The sequence below is a fragment of the Coturnix japonica genome, chromosome 1 (genome assembly GCF_001577835.2).
Source record: "Coturnix japonica isolate 7356 chromosome 1, Coturnix japonica 2.1, whole genome shotgun sequence".
NCBI classification, from domain to species: Eukaryota; Metazoa; Chordata; class Aves; order Galliformes; family Phasianidae; genus Coturnix; species Coturnix japonica.
This window is the reverse complement of record NC_029516.1, coordinates 152,383,247-152,403,725: the sequence shown is the minus strand read 5'-3', so window position 1 is coordinate 152,403,725 and position 20,479 is coordinate 152,383,247. Positions and strand designations below refer to the sequence as shown.

Below are 20,479 nucleotides of genomic sequence, written 5' to 3'. Positions count from 1 at the left end.
ATTGGTGGTATCTTATATAAAGTGACGTGTTTTGAGAACTAAGGTAGCAGTATTGGGATGTAATTATCTTTGCGTTTTCATTGAAGGGTTGGCTTGACATTTCTACCCAGGAAATTTCTGCAGAATTAGCTCAGCATGCATTAAAAGGATTAAATATTGACTAACTTGTCTCAAAATGTCATTTTAATGGATCATCTTCATGCAAGACGTATTTACCTAAAAATCTAAGCATGGATCAGGCTATGGCAATTTCAGTCTTTTTCTAGAGACCTCAAAGAAGACACAGCATTGTCCCTACTCAAGTTTTCAGGTAATGTGTATTGGGAGAATGATATTGGTGACAGGTATCATAGAAAGGCCTGGGTTGAAAAGGACCACAATGATCATCCAGTTTCAACCCCCTGTTATGCGCAGGGTCACCAACCACCAGACCAGGCTGCCCAGAGCCACATCCAGCCTGTCCTTGAATGCCTGCAGGGATGGGGCATCCACAACCTCCTTGGGCAACCTGTTCCAGTGCATCACCACCCTCTGTGTGAAAAACTTCCTCCTAACATCTAACCACAGCACAGCACAGATGTGCTGCTGGCTGGGAGTACGGAGAATGGGCAAATGTGGAGAAAGACACGTTGCCTCTGCAGTTGGTACTATGGCAAACGGCTTTCTCTTGGCTGAGTTCTGATGTTCACATCTGAAGGTGGTTATCAGATAATCATAGAAGACCTCAGGGGAAACAGAAGAAAGGAAAATGCAGCAGGTAGAAGGGCTCCAAATGATTTCGTTTAAGACAGTTTCATTCCAGGACTCCTGGTATGAAGGGAACACACCCATAATAGAAGATCTATTACATACAAGGCACGGTGGCTGGAAAATAAAGCTAACCAAGCTCTGACTGTGTATACTGCAAACATCTTTTACAACAGGTAATAGGCATTGCAAAAACGTTCCAAGAGTTGTGGTGCTATTTCCCAGAAATGAAGATCTCTTGTTGTTCCTGAAAGAGGAGCTCTAGTTCAAACACCAGTTAACTAAGGGAAGTCCTCCAGCATCTGTCACCCGAGAGGTCAGGCTGGATGGCCACGTTCTCTGCTGGCTTTGTAGCCTATAGATAGAGTCCCAGTGGGGAAAAAAATATCCTTATCTTGGTCCTTCTCACTGTAGCAAAAAGGATAGAAATGCAGAAGGATCACAAGTAGTCATTTGGCAGCAGTTACAGCTCGTTTGGTATTTCTACTGAAGAGACACAGACACGTTGCAGTCTGATTCCAGAGTGCCTTTGGAGCTCTTCCTTCCTCCTGTCAGAGCGCTGCCATAGCTCGCGCACTCCTGGTCAGAGCCGTTAACTAGTCAGCATGTGAGAATCGCAGCCAAGGCTGGGTTTGAAGGTGGTGGGAGTGCTGCTGTTCTCATGGAAGGGGTGGGTCAAACCAGAACATCTTTGCAATCTGAGGACACACCTCGAGCTCTCCGTTGGATTTTAAGTGAGACTCGGGGGAATTATGCCACACACACAACAACCGAGCCTGGCTGAAAGAGCAGCTGTTTCTCATAGACAAATACAGTTATGTTTAAACAAACATTTGAAATGGGGCAATGGGGTCTTCTGAAATAGAGGGCTCTTCACTCTCCTGAAGCTTTTGTTTTTGAATACTTAATACTTTCATTCTAAATCATATAGAAAAACGACTCTCAAGCATGCTGGCTAGGAAAACTACCTGGGAGGTATGACACAGGGGCATCCAACCCAAAAAGTACTTAATTATTTCCTTACAAATAAAGGTGAACATTGCTGACAGCTATGGATGTTGTATCCCCTGAGCACGCATACCTGCAGCTTTCTTGGGAGAATAAAAGGAGAGTTCAAATCTTCCTGGCAGAGGAAGCCCTGAAATGTGACTTTCTTACATTTTATTAGGGTGCCTGAAGCACTGAGAATTAGGATAAAATCAGGATTGCCAGCATAGGAAGAACAACACAATAGTTACATTTGTGATTATAGCTCAAAGGCTGGGGAGGCTGTTCTTACCAAAGATAACAATGACCTCATATCAAATCCACAAATAACTTTTGATCAGCCAATTCCTGCCTTCTCAGAGTATATTTTGAGAGAACTCTCCAGTTCCAAATGAAAGTGTTCCAGGCTTTAAGAGTTGGGGCATAGAATCACAAAATGGCCTGGGTTGAGAAGGACCACAATGATCATCCAGTTTCAACCCCCTGCTATGTGCAGGGTCGCCAGCCACCAGACCAGGCTGCCCAGAGCCACATCCAGCCTGGCCTTGAATGCCTCCAGGGATGGGGCATCCACAGCCTCCTTGGGCAACCTGCGTCACCACACTCTGTGTGAAAAACTTCTTCCTAATATCTAACCTAAACCTCCCCATCTCAGTTTAAGACCATTCCCCCTTGTCCCATCACTATTCACCCTTGTAAACAGCCATTGCCATTCCCCCTCATGTTTATATGCTCCCTTCAAGTATTGGAAGGCCACAATGAGGTCTCTGCAGTGTTCTCTTCTCCAAGCTAAACAAGCCCAGTTCACTCAAACTATAAAACTTCAGTTATAAAAACTAAGCATCAGCGAGTTTAGCAAATCAACACACAACCAGGAGTGATTATTAAAGATATACTTCCTACCCTTCTAAGCGCACATACATACCTACATGTGTTTATACATTTTAGGAAGAAAGGTCTGCACTTCAGCAGCGTGATTCAGATTACATCCGTGCCTCCACTGGCTGAATATAAAGTAATTGTTTCTGAAAACAAAGGCAAAAGAGAAACAGAAAGGATGTACAGATTCCCAAGCAGCCTTCTCTTCCTGTCAGAGGCCTGGAAAGGGCTGTGCTCTCAAATGAAAAACCTAATCAGCGTTTAAGACTGCCGCATAAAGGAACAAGCCTTTTTTGAACTGAGCTCTGTTACAAACCTCTGTTCAAAGGACTGCATAATTGGGCATCCCTGGCAAAATGAGATAATGTTCACGTATCATGATACAAACGTTCTGGGAATGATCAAAACATGAAAGAAAATGAGGTTCATATAGGCATCTTCTATATTAAATTGGTACGATCAGTGAGAAAGGCAGCTCCTATATTCTTCTCTTCTATTACCCTGCATCAATATTGTCAGTAGGCTTTTTGCTATTAGTACCAATGGAAACAGGTTCAGGCAACAAGAACTCAGAACCGTTTACTGTACTGATGGAAGAAATGAAACTCACAGAACAGGCTACTTAAGAAAAGTCTTTTAATTGTTATTAATTTCAGTGGTCATTTTCTTTTGTGTATTTCAATTCCAAACCAGCCATATACGACTTCGCTTCTAGGTTTCTTCCCTACAGAAATAAAACGTGTCAAGGAAAATATCAGGAAAGAAAATCTCAAGAAGGTATCATCCTTCTAAATACATCCTATTGTTATTATTTGATTAAGATGATTAAATGCTCTGTGTTGGGGTCATGGAGACTGGGAGTTTACGCTTGGCATTTCCTTTCTGATTCTGTGCTTTCTGACACAAGATATAACCCCCTATGGGAGAGGTTCGGGTCCATAAACTCCTGGTTTCTCTGGGGCAGGCGTGAGTACCAAGCAAGAGAAATAGCTGTCACAAACCAGCTTTCTGCTTCTTTATTTCTCAATTTCCAGTCTTCCCTTGGACGCACACTGCCTGAGGTGCCTCACACAGATCTCTTCTGTGGGTTGTGGGGAAAATGAAGGAAAGCAGCAGGCCGTAAGGCTCCTGAAGAGATGATACTAGACTGAATAAGAACAGTGTGAAACCATTTTCTTTCAGCTGTGTCAAATCCATTATTTTCAGCACCTTCATGAAACACAAGAAAACTGCTGTAAAGAAAGCACTGCACAAAACTTTGCGAGTGACAAAGACAAGAGGACACGATTCCCTGGATCTAAATGAGCATCTGGCAAATCAAAAGCATTATTACAGTAAGGACGTCCACATTGAGCTCATTATTGGCAGGTTCTTAACCAAGTCTAAGCTGCGGTAACACTGAAATAATCCTGAAGATATTTTCAGGCTGTTAGAAAACCTCTCTTTGTTTAATGTCAATTCCACTGCCACAGCTATAATGCAGCTGCATACATGTTGTCTTTCTCCATAACTTGAATGATTTTGTTCTTTTAATTTATTGAAACCATTCCGTTTAGAAAGCTGAACATTGAAGTGACGTGGATCATAAACATCCTCTTATCGCTATTACCATGACAACACGTTTCAAAGTAAGGTAACAACTCCACTGGAGTTACAAAAGCTGAGGTTACCAAGTTGCATCCAGTCTGAAAACTGGGTGAGGAATACCAAACAAAAAGACACTTTGTGATTATTAAACATTGGGTGATAGACTTCTTCTTCTCTCTGATACTGAAAGCACGTTAATTGTGGTGTATGAGACACGAAGAAGTGCACTGTCTCTCCAAAACAGGGAATGGGCTGATGAAGCTAACTGCTGATCTTTCATTAGAAGTACAAGATGAAAAGCAAACAAAAGTTGAAGAACTGAGTCTGGTGTAGTGCCAGGAGGCTACTACACACTGTGCTGGATAAAGAGAGGACAGAGAACGTGCACCCGAACGCAACACAATGAGACAGGAAGGGAGATGGCAAAGAAAGAGAAGGGAGGAAGTCCGTACTAACAATGGTTCTATCTGAAACAGTAGCATAAGACATGACTAAATAAACACTTGGCTTTCTAGATTCACATAGCATATGTTCATTTCTCCTGCAGCAGGTTCTCTCCATCTCAAGGAAATCAAAGATCTTCTTTAAAACTTCATCCCCTCATTGAGACAAGGTTATTCTGCACTATTTCATTCCTTACTCCTCAGTACACAACAGTCTCTATTCTTATCACAACGGATGCATCTGTCTGCTTTGTTGCTCCAGACATAAATTAAGTGAAATTGGAGTATGCAATAACCTGTGTTCTGGGTGCTGACTCTCATGGCGTGCTGTAAGGATAGTCTCTCCTTTTTCACTCGCGTGCAATCTTCATCTCACTCCTCTTGAAATGTGAAGCGCATCAGATGGAACTTGAAATGTGAGATAGCCAGCTTAAGACAATTAACACGTTTCTGATCTAGCAATTCTTATTTCCTTTTGGTTCCACACAGGATGATGCAGCACTTGAAATACCTGAGAACTGTAAAGCGTTGCAATGTTCATCACTGCTGCAGTTGACTCAAAGTAAAAAATGTCAGTGTCTATTGTTGAAAAGGTTCCGCTCTGTGCTCTCACGTTCGACTGTTACATAGCAAATGTACACAAACTGCATTAGCTTTGTGTTAAAAATAGATTTGGGTAGAATCTCAAGCCTTCCACCGAATCGTCTCTGCAAAGGTGGCCCATCTTTTCAGCAAGAAGCAGCCTAGAGGAAGCAGAAGAGGATTTGTTGCTTACTTGAGGACAAACTGATAACAAAGGTACTATTAAACACGATACTGATTCCTTACCTTTCTTTGGCTAAGAGAACAGACATTCCCACCAGCTTCGCAAACTCATCCGCTGTGAGAGAGCCCTTTTCAGATACCTATCAAAAAATACACACACTAATAAACAAACTAGAACATTAAAGTAGCAACTTGCTCAGGCCTAGCTTTGTGAATTACAGAACTGGTAGCAAATCTCTTGTGAAGAAACCTAATTTGCATTTTAAAAAGGGAGAGAATTTAAGTTGATTTACGATACTGCCACTGACTGTATTAAATCCCCAAACCTTGCTATTCCACCCTACTTTGTGGCCTATGAGTGGGATCACGTTCACACAGCAAAAGATTCAGTCTTGGGCTCAAAGCTTTAGTCCTGTTGTCCCAGTGATGCCAGTTGATACATGCTAAAGTGAAACATTCTCACACAGGTTGGTGGGTGGACATCTGAAATACAAAATTTCATGCCCAGGTTTATTACTGCATTGAATTTCCCATATTAACATATGCTGTATTAGCCTATGAATCAAAAATTCTCCCATTTTTTCAATTCTTCAGATTCAAGCAAACTTGTAAATCCAGGCGCAGTTGTCGTTTCCTGCTTCCTACATTACCAGGTGGAAAAGGGTTCACTCTGCATCGTCCTCAGCAGTCTCTAAGCAGTAGTTTCCCTTTAGCAGAAACTCCAATTAAATTAGGCCTACCTCGAGATTATATGACTAAATTTAGGTAATGGAAGTCAGTTATACAACTGAATATGGCAGATGGGTAATCAATTATTTTTCCTTCCCACTGCTCTCATCAAGAGCGACTTCCTCTTCAACTTCCATGTATTCCCACCTTCACTACTCATTCGAATCATAGAATTACCCAGGTTGGAAAAGACCTCGAAGATCATCAAGTCCAACCACAGCCTAACCATAGTACCCTAACTCTAACAGTCCTCTGCTAAATCACATCCCTGAGCACCACATCCAAACAAACCACAAACAGGGACAGCAACTCAACCACCTCCCTGGGGAGCCTATTCCAGTACTTATCCACATCACTCTCCTGTTTGAAACCCTGACTTGCTTTCACTTTTTCTCAGAAGTTTCATGTCAATGTGTATATTAAGCACAGGGTGCTTTAGGCCAGAGTTCTCATCTGTTCCCTTGCCCTTATGGGCTAGCCTTATTCAAAGCCTCTCCCTTATATTCTTCTATGAAATCAAAGCCCCATTTTATGAAAATAAAATAAAAAGGCACCTCAGTAATAAATCCACCCCAATAATAAATCCACTATCTGTTGCTTTTCACGGTTGACATCATTTCTTAAGCAAAGGCTTTTCTTTTCAAAGAGATAAGCCCTCTTACTGAAGGTAACACATTAATTAGAAAACAAAATAGAAATTAGAAAAAAAAGTAACTAGGTAATTTTTTGGTAAACATAAGAAAAACAGGAAGGACGAAGATATATTGGAAGATGTGTTACCCGATCCATTCTATGGGTCTACGAATCAGCCTTTACGCAGTGTTGTGAAAAAACACAAATTCACATCCCACTAGAAAACGTGCAGGAAAATGCACCAATTTAATGGGATAACAGCACTTTAAACAGTCAAGAGGGAGCCAGATCGGGATCGTCTGCCATACTGAGCAACTCATCTAACGCTTTCCTTCCTCAATGAACCTGGTTTAATTCTCTATGTACCGCTTTCCACGTGAGTGCTCTTCACAGCCAACTCAGCTGTTATAAATACAAAGTGCTAGTTTATGAAGCAAGACAAATCAAACAAGTGCCTGTCTAACATTTAAGGACTATTTTCACTACCTTCACGCACATTGTGTATGGTGACTGAAGCCCACTGTTGGTAAACTGTTTAATATATGCCATGAATTTCATCCTATGGTGCAAAGATTTGGAGGAAGGTTAAAGGTTAACGAATTTTGAAAAGAGATGGAAAAATGCTTTATTCCTTATGGAGAAAGCAATGACCGAGATTACTGCCTGCATCATAATTTGAAGATGAAAGGTGCCATTTAAGTATTATTGTTAGAAGATTTTAGAAGTGGAACCTTTTGTATTTGAAAGCCTCAAAAGGAAATCCTGTACTTCACATTTTTATACCTAATGTGTTTAAATTTCCCCAGCATAATCAGAACACTGAAGGAAATGAAGCTCACTTACTGTCTCTAAAGCAGAAGCAACCATTTCCTCTTCATTGTGAGACTGGAGCTCAATCACCATCACACCGCTGTCAAATATCTGAAGCCTGAAATCAGAAGAGAGAGGGTCAAAGTAACCAAAAACCCCCCACACATCACTGATAGCCACGCTGCTGACACATCCACAATGACAACCGCAGTACAAAATGAAAAAAGGAAAGACTGTAAAATGAACTGCAAATTAAAAGCATCTTAGAAATACAAAGAGATTGGAAAACACAGAGCGCATGCTTGGGCTTAGATAAGCCATTTTCCCAATATGGGAAAAAAATAAGGTTGGAATTGAGAAGAATATAGTATTCCTAGCAGACAAAGTAAAGCGTGGTTACAACTCATATTTAAACGTAGCGTGGATGTTGGTGCATACAGCAGCACCTGGATAATTTTGTTTAAAACAGAAGTTCCACATATAAAATACTAACTATATAAAATAGTCAGCTAAGCACTGACTGTGACTTCTGAGTACCATGTTGTATAAATACATCTGCCGTACATCTCTTACCGTAGTGGTAATTTCAGCGGCTCCAGCATCTTACAAGCATTTACTAAATCTTCTGGCGAGAGCAACTAGGAATAGTAAAACACATTTATTTACAGCATGCATTTCCAGTATCAGCATAGCACCAAAAGAAACAGTTGCTACAGTGACAGATAGAATATACACCAGGCTACTTAATTTTGTTCTTTTTTTCCCCCTTCATATTGTCCCATCTATTGTATACTCCTTCCTGTTCCCTTACTGCTTTGTTTGTTTCTATAATACTCATTCTTACCCTGTTTACTCAGAGAACTGATGCATTTTGGGAAAAAAAACCCTCATTCTTTAGTATTCCCTGGGCTCAGTTTTCTTTCCAGATAAAGGTGAATTTTTCCCTCTATATGGTACTATGTAAAGCAGCATACATTACTATACTATTAAGTATAGAGAATATATAATCATTATGTGGAAGAAGGAGAAAGGAAAAAGGTAAAAATCCCTGATTCTCATAAAGAGTTCACTTCACACTCTTACGTAAAGTGAGCAATTGGTAGGGAATACTTTCACCATTTTTCTTGAGCTACCTTAGCAAGAATGTGCACTTCAAACAAAAAAAAAAAAAAAAAAAAAAAAAAACCAAACCTAAGAAAAACTAAGCATACTAAAAAAAAAAAAGGGGAATGGATTTAAACTGAGACAGGGGAGGTTTAGGTTAGACATTAGGAGGAAGTTTTTTCACTCAGAGGGTGGTGACGCACTGGAACATGTTGCCCAAGGAGGCTGTAGATGCCCCATCCCTGCAGGCATTCAAGGCCAGGCTGGATGTGGCTTTGGGCAGCCTGGTCTGGTGGTTGGCGACCCTGCACACAGCAGGGAGTTGAAACTGGATGATCATTGTGGTCCTTTTCAACCCAGGCCATTCTATGACTCTATGATGATTCTAGGAAAACCAACTTCTCACCTCTAGTCCTCGTGCACGGTTTACCAGACAGTACACTTCTGTAAGTGACATGATTCCTCCTCTCTCCTGTGTAAGCACAAGACTGGTAAGAGAAATAGTATTAATCTAGTAAACACAGTATCTTAATTTGCATTTGACTTTTTGAACAGCTAAAGCAGAGAAGCTAATCATGGCCTTTAATGAAAAAGCTACCCTGTCAATACCACCACTATTTCTAGAGGTATTTAGAATTTGTAAAACATTAATACCATACCCAACGATTGAGACCTAGTTATATTTTAAAGTGACAGGAAGAAGAAATTTAGATATATTAAGTCTATCAATACATTTTCATTTTCCAGGCAGCATGTCTGATCACAGTAGGTGGCACATTTCTTAAACAAAACATTCCATACACTTCTTAGGAGATACACAGATGCTGAAGTTTCAAATGTGAGTATAGAATTCTGGCAAGAATCCAGAACTCTCTAAGAGCTTCAGATAAATTAAAATATGAGATATTATGTGATGGAGAATAAGTACGTAATACTTAAACAGTTTAATGAAAACATACTTATATATCCAAAGCTTGTACTGTTTTTCTATCTAAACAAAAAAGTAGTATTCTGTGGCAAAGGAATGAATACAGAGCTCTTCAAATAGCAGAATGGCTGCTAATTTGATCTACCGAATATCACCAATAACTCAAGAATCAGAAGCTGAGAAACCATTTCTCCAAAAAATATTCTTACGCTTCACATTTACATTTTCTTTCTTGGAGAGACTTATGTAAGCAGTGAATAAGGGGCTGTGCTGCTCCTTTAGGAGCTTTACAAAGAGGCACAGTAACACACTTTAATCAAAACTCAGCACCACAAAGAAAACCCCATGGCAGAATTAGGTACGTTACCTCTAATGGTGTCTGCAGCATTCCAGCCAGTTGCTTTGCCAGCTGCATGTGGTAATGAGTCCCAGATCCATGTGTTTCCCTAGTAACTGGATTGGCTATGCCCATACTCAGCAGATATGATTTGAACCTAATAGTCTAAACAAATAAAGAAATTAAATGCGTATCAGCTGCTGAATTACTCTTTTAAAGGACTTTCATTTTACTACTACAAGACAGTTTTGGTGAATTAATCCAAAGAACTTACTACCAATAAAGTCAATGACTAGCAAAGTGAATGGCAGACTAACACAAAACAGAAAACTCTCATCATCCACCACACAAAGGCAGTAAAATCAATGCTTTTAAGAAAGGGCCAAAATAAAAGTTAACACCAAACTCTTAAGTCTCTTTAACTAAACACACAAAGTATTCTTTAAAGAACATGTTTTATTAAAAGGATGGCTTGTGCTTTACATGGGGACATTTCTGTTGCTTCTAAAAACAAAATTCATTTACCTCATCCTCCGTGATGTCACCTTGCTTTTCTTTAATCTTATTAGCAATCGACTTGGATAACTCCACCATTTCCTTCGCCTACCAAGAAAGGCCCACAGATAAATCAGTTTGCAGGTCATCAGGGAAAACTTGTTTAAAACTGAGAAAACAAGCATAAATCTACTTGGACAAGTGACACGTGCCATACCTTCTCCATTAGCTTACTTAGGTCCTCAAAAGCCTGAAAAGATAAACAAGACATTTCAGATCAGTACAATTACAGCATTCAACTTCACAGAGACAATGTGATACCTCAGCATACCTATTCAAGCTAATTGTACTCCTTTACATTACTAAGTTATAATGTGATATATTACAGACCACTGACTGCTTTATGAGAATTGTTCCATACACGTATACAAAGAAAAGCCATGCAATCCATAAACAACAAGGAATGAAGGAAGAATCACACAATTGTGCACTTTTTTTAGCATGAATACTAGTTCAATATGGTCTCTGAAGTCCATACAATGGGAAAGAACATTGAGAGGCTAAGACACAGGAAAGATTAAACAGACCAAGTTAAATATGGTCTCCTGAATGTTGGGGGAACATTTCTTGGTGGTAAGAGCTGGTTTTCTTCAACCAAATGAGTTAACGCTCACTCAAGAAGATCTATTGCTTCTGGACAGCAGCAAGCCAGCTGTAATGCTACAAAACATTCTTCCTGACAACGCAGTTTTACTTTATTGAGTGGATGCTTCTAAGTTAGTAAGAAAGACTGTAGTTACTTAAAAATGAGCAAGGAAGATGATACAGACTTTGATTATTATGCTTAAGCAGAGACACCGTGTGTCAGTATCTTTTCACTTCAGCATCTCACACAACAGAATAGTGATGCTCCCATAATTAACACAAAACAGTTAAAAAAAAGAATGTAATAATATTCATGAGACAAACGATCAGATCTATATGAATTGAGATGTAAAAAATTGATTAAAATCTTCTGAAAACTCTAGCTGTTGGACCTAAAAAGCATAATATACGCTAAAGCAGGTAAATGCTTATTTTTCTCTAGTCTGAGGAGCTTTACTGCTGTCACAGAAGTATGCAATAAACTGGACATACAACACAGGAACCATGATTATATGAAGTCTATTAAGCTTAGTAAACTGCTATGGTCTCAAGTACAATAATTCTGCATTTTCAGGCCTAAATAAAAAGATATATTTATTTTGACCACAAGGAAACAAAATGTTAGTAAATATATATTTAAAAGAAATAAATTTGGTAGGGAATACTTTCACATTTTTTCTTGAGCTACCTTAGCAAGGATGTGCACTTCATACAAAAAACAAAACCAAACCTAAGAAAAACTAAGCATACTAAAAAAAGGGGGAATGGTTTTAAACTGAGACAGGGGAGGTTTAGGTTAGATATTAGAAGGAAGTTTTTCACACAGAGGGTGGTGATGCACAGGAACATGTTGCCCAAGGAGGCTGTGGATGCCCCATCCCTGGAGGCATTCAAGGCCAGGCTGGATGTGGCTCTGGGCAGCCTGGGCTGGTGGTTGGTGACCCTGCACATAGCAGGGGGTTGAAACTGGGTGATCATTGTGGTCCTTTTCAGCCCAGGCCATTCTATGGTTCCATGCTGATTCTTGTTTCCTAATCTGCCAAATTCGATTGTTTACAATAAAATTCTCAGTCTTTGGTATAATTTAAGTTCTTCTACTGTACTTGTATGACATCAACAAAATTTTCTGACAAGGCTCTTCCCAGCTTATTTCTCATCAATAAAACCTGCATGAAACCACTGTTCACCAAAAGAACCCTCGCTTTAGCTCAATAAACATTATGTTGTGTGTAACTCCTCCTCTGCCTGACTCACAGAGGGCAGGCCTGGAAACAAAGGGGAATGTGCACACACCTAACAGGAACTTCCTCAGATAAACAAAAGGCTAAAGAACTGGATCCTTATCAGCAGCGAACAGCAGACGCAGGAAGCCTTTTTCTGGAAGCCAGGGCACCATTTTTTAAATTAAGTCATCTATAACATTTAAAGCTGGAGGAAGGCAGGATTTCACAAGTCATGATTTGCCTCCGTTCATGCAACACTTACAAATGGATTTCGATTGCTCTCTGAAAAAGCTACAAACGGAAAAAATAATCAGACAATACCTTTTGAACTACACACACACATATAACCACAAAGCCTTTTGAACTACGCATAGAATTTCATTCACTATGTTCTTCATAAAAAAACATTGTAGCAGTATCTGCAACAGCATGCTGCCCACAAGCTACTATGTAACTATGCATCAGAATATGCAGCATGCTTTTTATTGGGGCACAATGAATCCTGTAACGCTTTGCCATTTTAATCAATCTGTTGTAGATGGTTTATGAGTAGTCCCACATCATTCTGCCCACAGAGGCTGTGGATGCCCCATCCCTGGAGGTGCTCAAGGCCAGGTTGGATGGGGCCCTGGGCAGCATTAAAGGGGGAGGTTGGTGGCCCTGCCTGTGGTGAGGGGGTTGGAGATTCAAGATCCTTGAGGTCCCTTCCAACATGGGCTATTCTGTGATTCTGTGAATCTGTGTATCACTCTCTATTACCTGACAGAACCAGATCTTTTTAGAGGATATTACTCCCAATACATCTGAACAGCCTTCAGTGAAGAAACAAATTGCTTCTGCTGTCCATCAGCATTGACATTTGCAGGTCAACTACTGCACTGTTTCTGGGATAAAGGACAGTATCCATCCTGCCAACACACCTTGCACAGATACCCGTAACTTGCTGAAGCCTAGATAATTATGGCGCTGTAATCATAAATCTAACATATAAAAACTGAGCATTCATGTGATGAAAACATAACTGCACCACAATTACATGCACCTAGATCAGCATATTTCTCTAAATACATATTAGATTTTCTACTGAAACCAAAATTAGCTAAACAAAGAGGAAAATTACACTTGTAGTGCTCTCTTTCTGTAGAAGTCTCTGCATGGAACAGGCTGCCCAGGGAGGTTGTGGATACTTTTGAGGCCCTGGGCAGCCTGATCTAGTAAATGTGTATGTTTGGTGGCCCTGCCAGGCAGGGGGGTTGGAACTACACGATCCTTGAGATCCCTTCCAACCCCGGTCATTCTGTGATTCTATGATTCTGCTTCTCTTGATGAAAAGAGAGTGAACTCAGACTTGTAATTCCATCAAAATAAATCTTATAAACACACAGCAGCAGTTCTGAAGAACAGCCTTCGTGAAAGGAACTGTGTATGTGAAGTACCCTTACAAATATTGAAAAGGCAGTTAAAGAAAACAAATAATTGTAAAATCTACACTCTTAATCAATTCAGATGCCTCAACAAAAGCAATAAACAATCTCAGCTGCCCCTAAAAGAAAGTGTGAATGAACAAAAATAGCTCCTACAGATGGTTGACCTTGAAACTTCAGTAGTATTTACCTCGGAAATGTTTTTGTCAGTCTCTTTTCTTTTTGCCTCTAGTTTCCTTTCGATCCCCACAATTCCTACAGCCCTTATTCTTCCTGCCTGGAAAAGAAAATAAAGCAAGGAATCAAAATAGGAAATGCTCAGTTTTCTCATCCACCTCAACATGAAAAAGCTTGTGTCAGAACACAGAAAGAGTTCCTCCAAATAGCCAATAATATACATACAATGATTCATATATTTCTTTACAGTATTTTTAAAATCAGTGTCAAAAAATAAACATGTATAAAGCGAGTATAAAGCTGCTGTCAGATAGGCAGATAACAGTTATTATATTAAAGCTATTAACATGAATATGCTCAATAGTCTGGTTTAGACTGAATGTTCCACTTTATCCCAATTAAAGCCTCCTGAGTTCATGTGAACATCTACAATACAGAGCAATGCAAATATATGAATGCTTCCAAACACAATTACCTCAAGAAACCTGTGTTCTACATATTCATCTGTACAATATATTCATACACAGTTGCAATATACACACATTTATCAGAGTTTTTAATCTAGAAGTATGCAGACAGATAAAAAAGAGAATCAAACTGACACAGATATCCCCCAGAACAACTGCCCAATTAGAATATAAATATAAATCAGACCCATACAGTTCCCAAACATAGAAAATTTATGCGTTACATATCTGACTTCTGGCCACAAAAAACAGAAAAGAGATCGCCAAAAACCTTCTAGCTTTATCAAGTCTTTCATGCTGAATGAAAGGAGGGAGGTGGTGGAGTCACCGACCCTGGGGGTGTTCAAGGAAAGACTGATGTTGTGTTGAGGGACATGGTTTAGTGGCAGCTATTAGTAATAGGTGAACGGTTGGACTGGATGATCTTTAGGTCTTTTCCAACCTTGTTGATTCTATGATTCTAACGTGTTATTACAGAACTGAGCTCAAGGCAGGGCACACTCAAGGAAGATAGGCCAGAGGCAGATGCAGTATATAGAAACAGCATTCATGGAAACAAAATTACATGAAGGTTCTGAATTCAAACTAAACAAAGCAATATGAGACACACACAAGAATGCCAGAAACGCTGCTCCTACCTGTGGATCCTTGTTAACCTGAATGGTCTGTCCAGAAGGCATGTTCTCCCATCTCCTTTGTGTAATTTCTTCTGAGAATCGCCTAAAAAACTGCAAACATATAGGAGTGACAACAGATGTTTCATAAGATATGCAGAGTATGTCTGGTTATCTTAGCTTCTTGGCCAACAAATCACTATAAGAAGAAGCATGGTGATAACTACACATTCACAGCACAACACTCTTTTCCAATCTCCAAAATGGTAGAGAAGGAACTACTAGTCAAACTACACGACTAGTTCCACTGTAAAATACTTTTTGAGACAATTAAAATGTTCCAAAGCACATCGGAATTAATAATGGCAAGGTTTGCTCAAACGCCTGCTTTTAAAAGGAAGGAAAGCTGATCAATATAATCATTAACAACCTGATAATTGAATAGTATAGAGACAACCATGAAGACTTGTTTAAAGCTAATAACAGAAGGTGGCATTAATTGATTAGCTAATTTTAAGCAACCTGCTCACAAAGAAATGCAAGTGAGCCTGATGAAACATATACATGTGAGATATACAGAAGACACACAGACATCTTATAAAGACACCTCTAATTCAAGATGAAAATCTGATTTTCTGCAGTGAAATGGCCTGGCTTTCTTCTGTTTCTCAGAGTTAAAGTTGCCTGGCTCTCCACATGGGGATTTTATACTGTGACATTTCTTTACATGGGACAATTCCTTTTTTTCCCCCACTTTTTAGCATCTATTGCATTTTGAGATCAGAAGTTGGTAAAGCAAAAGAAAAGAAAGAAAAAGAATGAAGATTTATAAAACACAACGAAACAAAGCTCTAAAGCAATGAGAGAACTGATTAGGATTAAGCTGCTTGATTCAGTGGAGAGGTACAAAGAAACCCCTTTTACTCTATTAACAGTAATAGATTGCAAGGTCATCATTTCTGGAAAATGATTTGTTCCACTTAAAAAATAATACACAAAGAATATGGTATTACTGAGTCTACCAAAAAGAGGAGACATTTTTGGGACTCTATTTAATCAAAGCACAGAACCCTGAATGCTCGCAGTGTTTGCTTTAAAAAAGGATGTACTGAAAAAGCTCCACCTCAAAAGTCAACACAGAAAGATCGTGGAAAATTATCACTATCACAGCAAGAGGAGAAAGGAATGTCCAAAGCTCTGATGTACTGGGATCGCGTGGTACAAAACTTACCTCAATTTGTCCATGCTCTTTGAAAGAAAGTTTTATGTAGGAGTATTTGCTGTTTTGGAATGGGCCAGGCTCTTTGTTTGGAGGAGCAGGATGAAGATGAGCTACTATTTTGGCACTAAGGAAAAGTGAAAGCAGAGAGAAAATACAGCTTTTTTTATTAACTAAAAAGAAAACCAAACCCTCTTCCTATAATCAAAGTTATCTGTCTATTCAAAATCTGCACTAGTGTAATCTCATGTAAGAACTAAAGTACATCAAATAAAACTAATTGTCAAGCGGTACATTTGATTTGGCTTTTGACTTGCCATGATTGCTGTCCAAACACACTAACTCTGTCACAGGAAAACAGAAGATCTCAATATTCTGTTTAATCTGTCTGCTTGTATGTGTCACTTGCAAGCACTGTACCTGAGTTAGTCCAAAATCAACATTCAAAGGTAACGCGCATGGAAATAACAGCCTCAAATGACACTCACCACCAAAACAAACCTTGAGATAGCATTATTTTAGGAATATACTAGGTCACTATCACAGCATGGGGAGCAAGTCTGCCATCCCCAGTTCATTTCACAAATAGGTTTTCTTTCATAGTTCTTTATTTGCCTTCTTCAGTGTAAGGGAACTACCTGATCTCATCTGACAAAAATTAGCTTTCCAATTTAGATTCAGCAACAGTACTGTGGTACTGATGACTAATCAATGAAATCAGCAAGCTGTAACACATATTTTGGTGCTTAAAAGATAATTCAACCATTTGCATCAAACACCACTTTGCCATGACTTGCTTCTGCACTTGGCCTTCAGAAATGCTGGGCTCTATGACTGTCAATGTGGAAACATGGGTTACAAACTGAACCTAACACGGATGGTCAAGTAATCTTGGATTTATCACATGACCCATGTGCAATAACTATCAGTGTGAGAAAACCAAAATGTTTATCATAGGATCATAATAAAATCATGGAATAGTTTGGGTTGGAAGGGACCTCAAAGCCCATCCAGTTCCAACCCCTGCCATGGGCAGTGCCAGCAGCAGCTCAGGCTGCCCAGGGTCTCATCCAACCTGGCCTTGAGTGCCTCAAGGGATGGGGCACCCGCAGCTTCTCTGGGCAGCTGTGCCAGGGCCTCACTGCTCTCTCAATGACAAGTTTCCTCCCAACATATAAGCTAAACCTCCCCTCTTTTAGCTTAAAGCCATTCTCCCTTGTCCTATCACTATCTACCTGCGTGAAAAGCTTTTTAATCACCTTACCTTTTTCCTATCCCAGCTGCTTGCTCTTCAATAAAGACGACTTGAGACAGAGGTATAGAAATGCAGCATTCCTGGGATTATCAATGGAAACATGAAAGAAATTAAAGCCATATCCTGACTATTCATTCCCTTAAACAATTCCTTTTCTTTCCCCATTTCATAAACAGTACAGATTTCTACAAGTGCTGTCAGTGGCACTTCGGATGAAATACAGTGTTAACACCCTCAGTGCTGAACACCCTCTTTCACACCATAGTTTGGTGATCAGTGGTTACTCAGAATGCAGGAGACCTTACAGTCCCTCTTTGAAGCTTTCTCTTCCATCAGCCACAAAGGTGTCCCCAACACCAGGTTACAATGAATACTGTTTCGAGGTCCTCCCGTTAACAAAACTGTTCTTTGCATGGAATGATTAAATACACATTAAACTGGAGCTTGTAAGTATTCATGCATGAACCCCTACTAATGAGTAAATCTCTCACAGGGGAAAAAAAAATCATGGCTTTTACTTCCTGTTTTAGACTATTCTGATTCTTCTCTTACTCCAGATTTTACAGCCAATGTACAGGAGAATTGTATTTGTAAAATGCCAACATAAATGTAGGAAAAAAAAATACTATTAAGAAACAAAGGTATGGAAAACAAGAGAGTCAAATTTCATATAATTGTATAAGATTATACATAATATCTAGATTTTAAAACAATCCATTAATTTAGTTCACAGTTAGAAAGCTATGAATTTACCCTAAGTACAAGGACTTCACGCCTTGCTGGTGAGAGAAGCAAGAGAAAGTGATACCAAAAGAGCAACGAATTAAAAGTTCTGTGAGGATATGAGGGCAACGTGTTCATTTGGATATACTGTTCTACTACTGAGTGTTGAAATTATGCATGATACTGTGATTTATCTGTTTTTTAGCAAATTCTGTGATCTTTGGAGAGTACAAGGAACCTTGTGGTTTAGGTTGCATGGGGAGAAGAAACAAAGGCCATCTGTTTGTTGAGGAGAAAAAAGGGGATCTGAACAGTTGTTAGACTTGCTGAAGCTGTCATATAGTGTTACTCCAGGCAAACTGAAAGCCTGACTGAGAAGATAAGAAGCAATGCATATTGCCTTAATGCATATTGCCTTACAGGAAGATGCTGATGAAGAAGTCAGGGGGGTGAATTACAGAGACAGTTCAACACAGGTAAATTATCTCACTTTGTCTGTGCCAAAAGAAATAAAAGATAATTATAATTACAGAATGGCCTGTGATTTAGACAATCAGCCCCTGACTTAACAGTAACCCCCAGCTGGGACAGGCTCTCTGGATAAAGCATTTTAAAAGCTTCAACTAAAAATAGTTCTGCTGTTCCTGAACAATCCCTACAGAAAAGTATATATACATATTTATAACATATATATATATATATATACACATATATATGTGTGTAAGTTGCATGTAAGTTATATATGGCAACCCTGCTTATGGCAGAGGGTTTGGAACTTGATGATTGAAGTCCCCTCCAACCCAGGCTATTCTATGGCATACATATATAAGCAGAATCAGGTGAAAGAATATTCCTTGAACATAATCTTCTTTGAGCCTGATTTCTGTGAAACAAAACATGGGCTACATGTGTGGGACAAAACAAACACAGGCAAAGCTGTGGTGGTGAGGCACTGGAACAGGTCACCTAGAGATATGGTGGATGCCCTGATTCTGTAGACTCACAAGACAGGGCTGTACCAGGCTCTAGGCAACATGACTAAGCCGTGGATGTCTCTGTTCATTGCAGGTGAGTTGGACTAGATGAGCTTTAAAGGTCTTTTCCATCTCTAAGGATTCCATGATTTCTTTTTCATTTTCAAACTCCATGTTGCTTGATGTGAAATTTACAACTGAGTGACATGCAAGAGCCAAAAGTGGGACTTACATGATTCTTCTGATCCCTCCATATCAATCTGTGTGTGCTCAGCAGTAGAACTCCACTATCAAATCTCACCTAAGCAGGAAAAATAAAAGAGATAAGCAACAAATGTAACCACTCGGTCGCATAAATAAAACATAAAATCACTAAGGTTAAAAAAAAAACAACCAAGATCATCAAATCAAACCGTGAACCCATCACCACAGTACTCAGCTTGGAAACATCACACGTGAGCACGGGGTTGGAATAAGATACAACAAGCCAATAGTTTGAGTTTCATTTGCTGACTAATAAAAAGTACAAGTTCTACAGAGACACAAAGCAACCTATTGAGAAGGTGATGCAGACAGAAGACTTCAGGCCTACCAAAGAGAAGCGTTCCTTCTATCTGTTTTTACTGTTTAAGAAATATTTCACTGATTACTAAGCAATAAGGATTGAGGAAAATCTGTGTTAGCAAATTGTTTCCTACTTGTAGGACTCGAAGGAAGCTTTTATATCTTCTTACAAGGGTATGCAGCCATTCTGATGGAGATAAACAGGGAAACCAAGAGCCTCAGCACAGGCTGCGAACTGAGGAGGCGGAGCCAGCAGCCCTGGAGGTGGATGTGGCACTGAGGGACGCGGTCAGCAGTTGCATTAGGGATGGGCTGTTGATTGAGCAGGCGACCTTACAACTCTTCCAACCTTAATGGTTCTGTGATCCTTAAAGCCAAGCCCTGTCACACCTCGCAGCACCGCCTGCCCGTCCCCCCCTCGGCCCGGAACCCACAGCATCACCCCCCGTTCCCCAGCTCTCCCTCCCGCACTCCGGGCCTGGCCGCGCCGCCAGCCGCTCCCGTCACCTTCTCCTCCCCGTCGTAGAGGCGCACACCGCGCTGCTGGAGCACCAGCGTCTCTCCCAGCTCCAGCAGCCCGCTGGTCCAGGAGAACCGATCCATGGCGGTCCGGGCGGAACTCTCCCTTCCCCAGCAGACACCAGGCCGCAGCCACCGCTCTCGTCCGGCAGGCACCGGGCGAGCAGGGCCCTGCCCCAACCGCTCCAACCACGGCGGCGCGGCGCCCTCCATCGGCAGCCTGAGGAGCGG

General features: G+C 40.2%; 1 protein-coding gene across 1 annotated transcript; it reads right to left on the bottom strand.

Annotated features, from left to right (window-relative positions):
* Window positions 1–3,232: 3,232 nt before the first annotated feature.
* On the bottom strand, window positions 3,233–20,439 carry VPS36 (vacuolar protein sorting 36 homolog). The gene is made up of 14 exons (XM_015851879.2): window positions 20,237–20,439; window positions 19,398–19,466; window positions 17,478–17,548; window positions 16,226–16,340; window positions 15,019–15,108; window positions 13,927–14,013; window positions 10,662–10,694; window positions 10,475–10,552; window positions 9,980–10,114; window positions 9,091–9,156; window positions 8,154–8,218; window positions 7,614–7,698; window positions 5,472–5,548; window positions 3,233–5,386 (listed from the first exon to the last, which is right to left on the bottom strand). Exons 1-14 carry the CDS (start codon window positions 20,330–20,332, stop codon window positions 5,293–5,295), a joined length of 1,161 nt encoding a protein of 386 aa, XP_015707365.1. The 5' UTR covers window positions 20,333–20,439; the 3' UTR covers window positions 3,233–5,292.
* Between the last annotated feature and the right edge of the window lie 40 nt (window positions 20,440–20,479).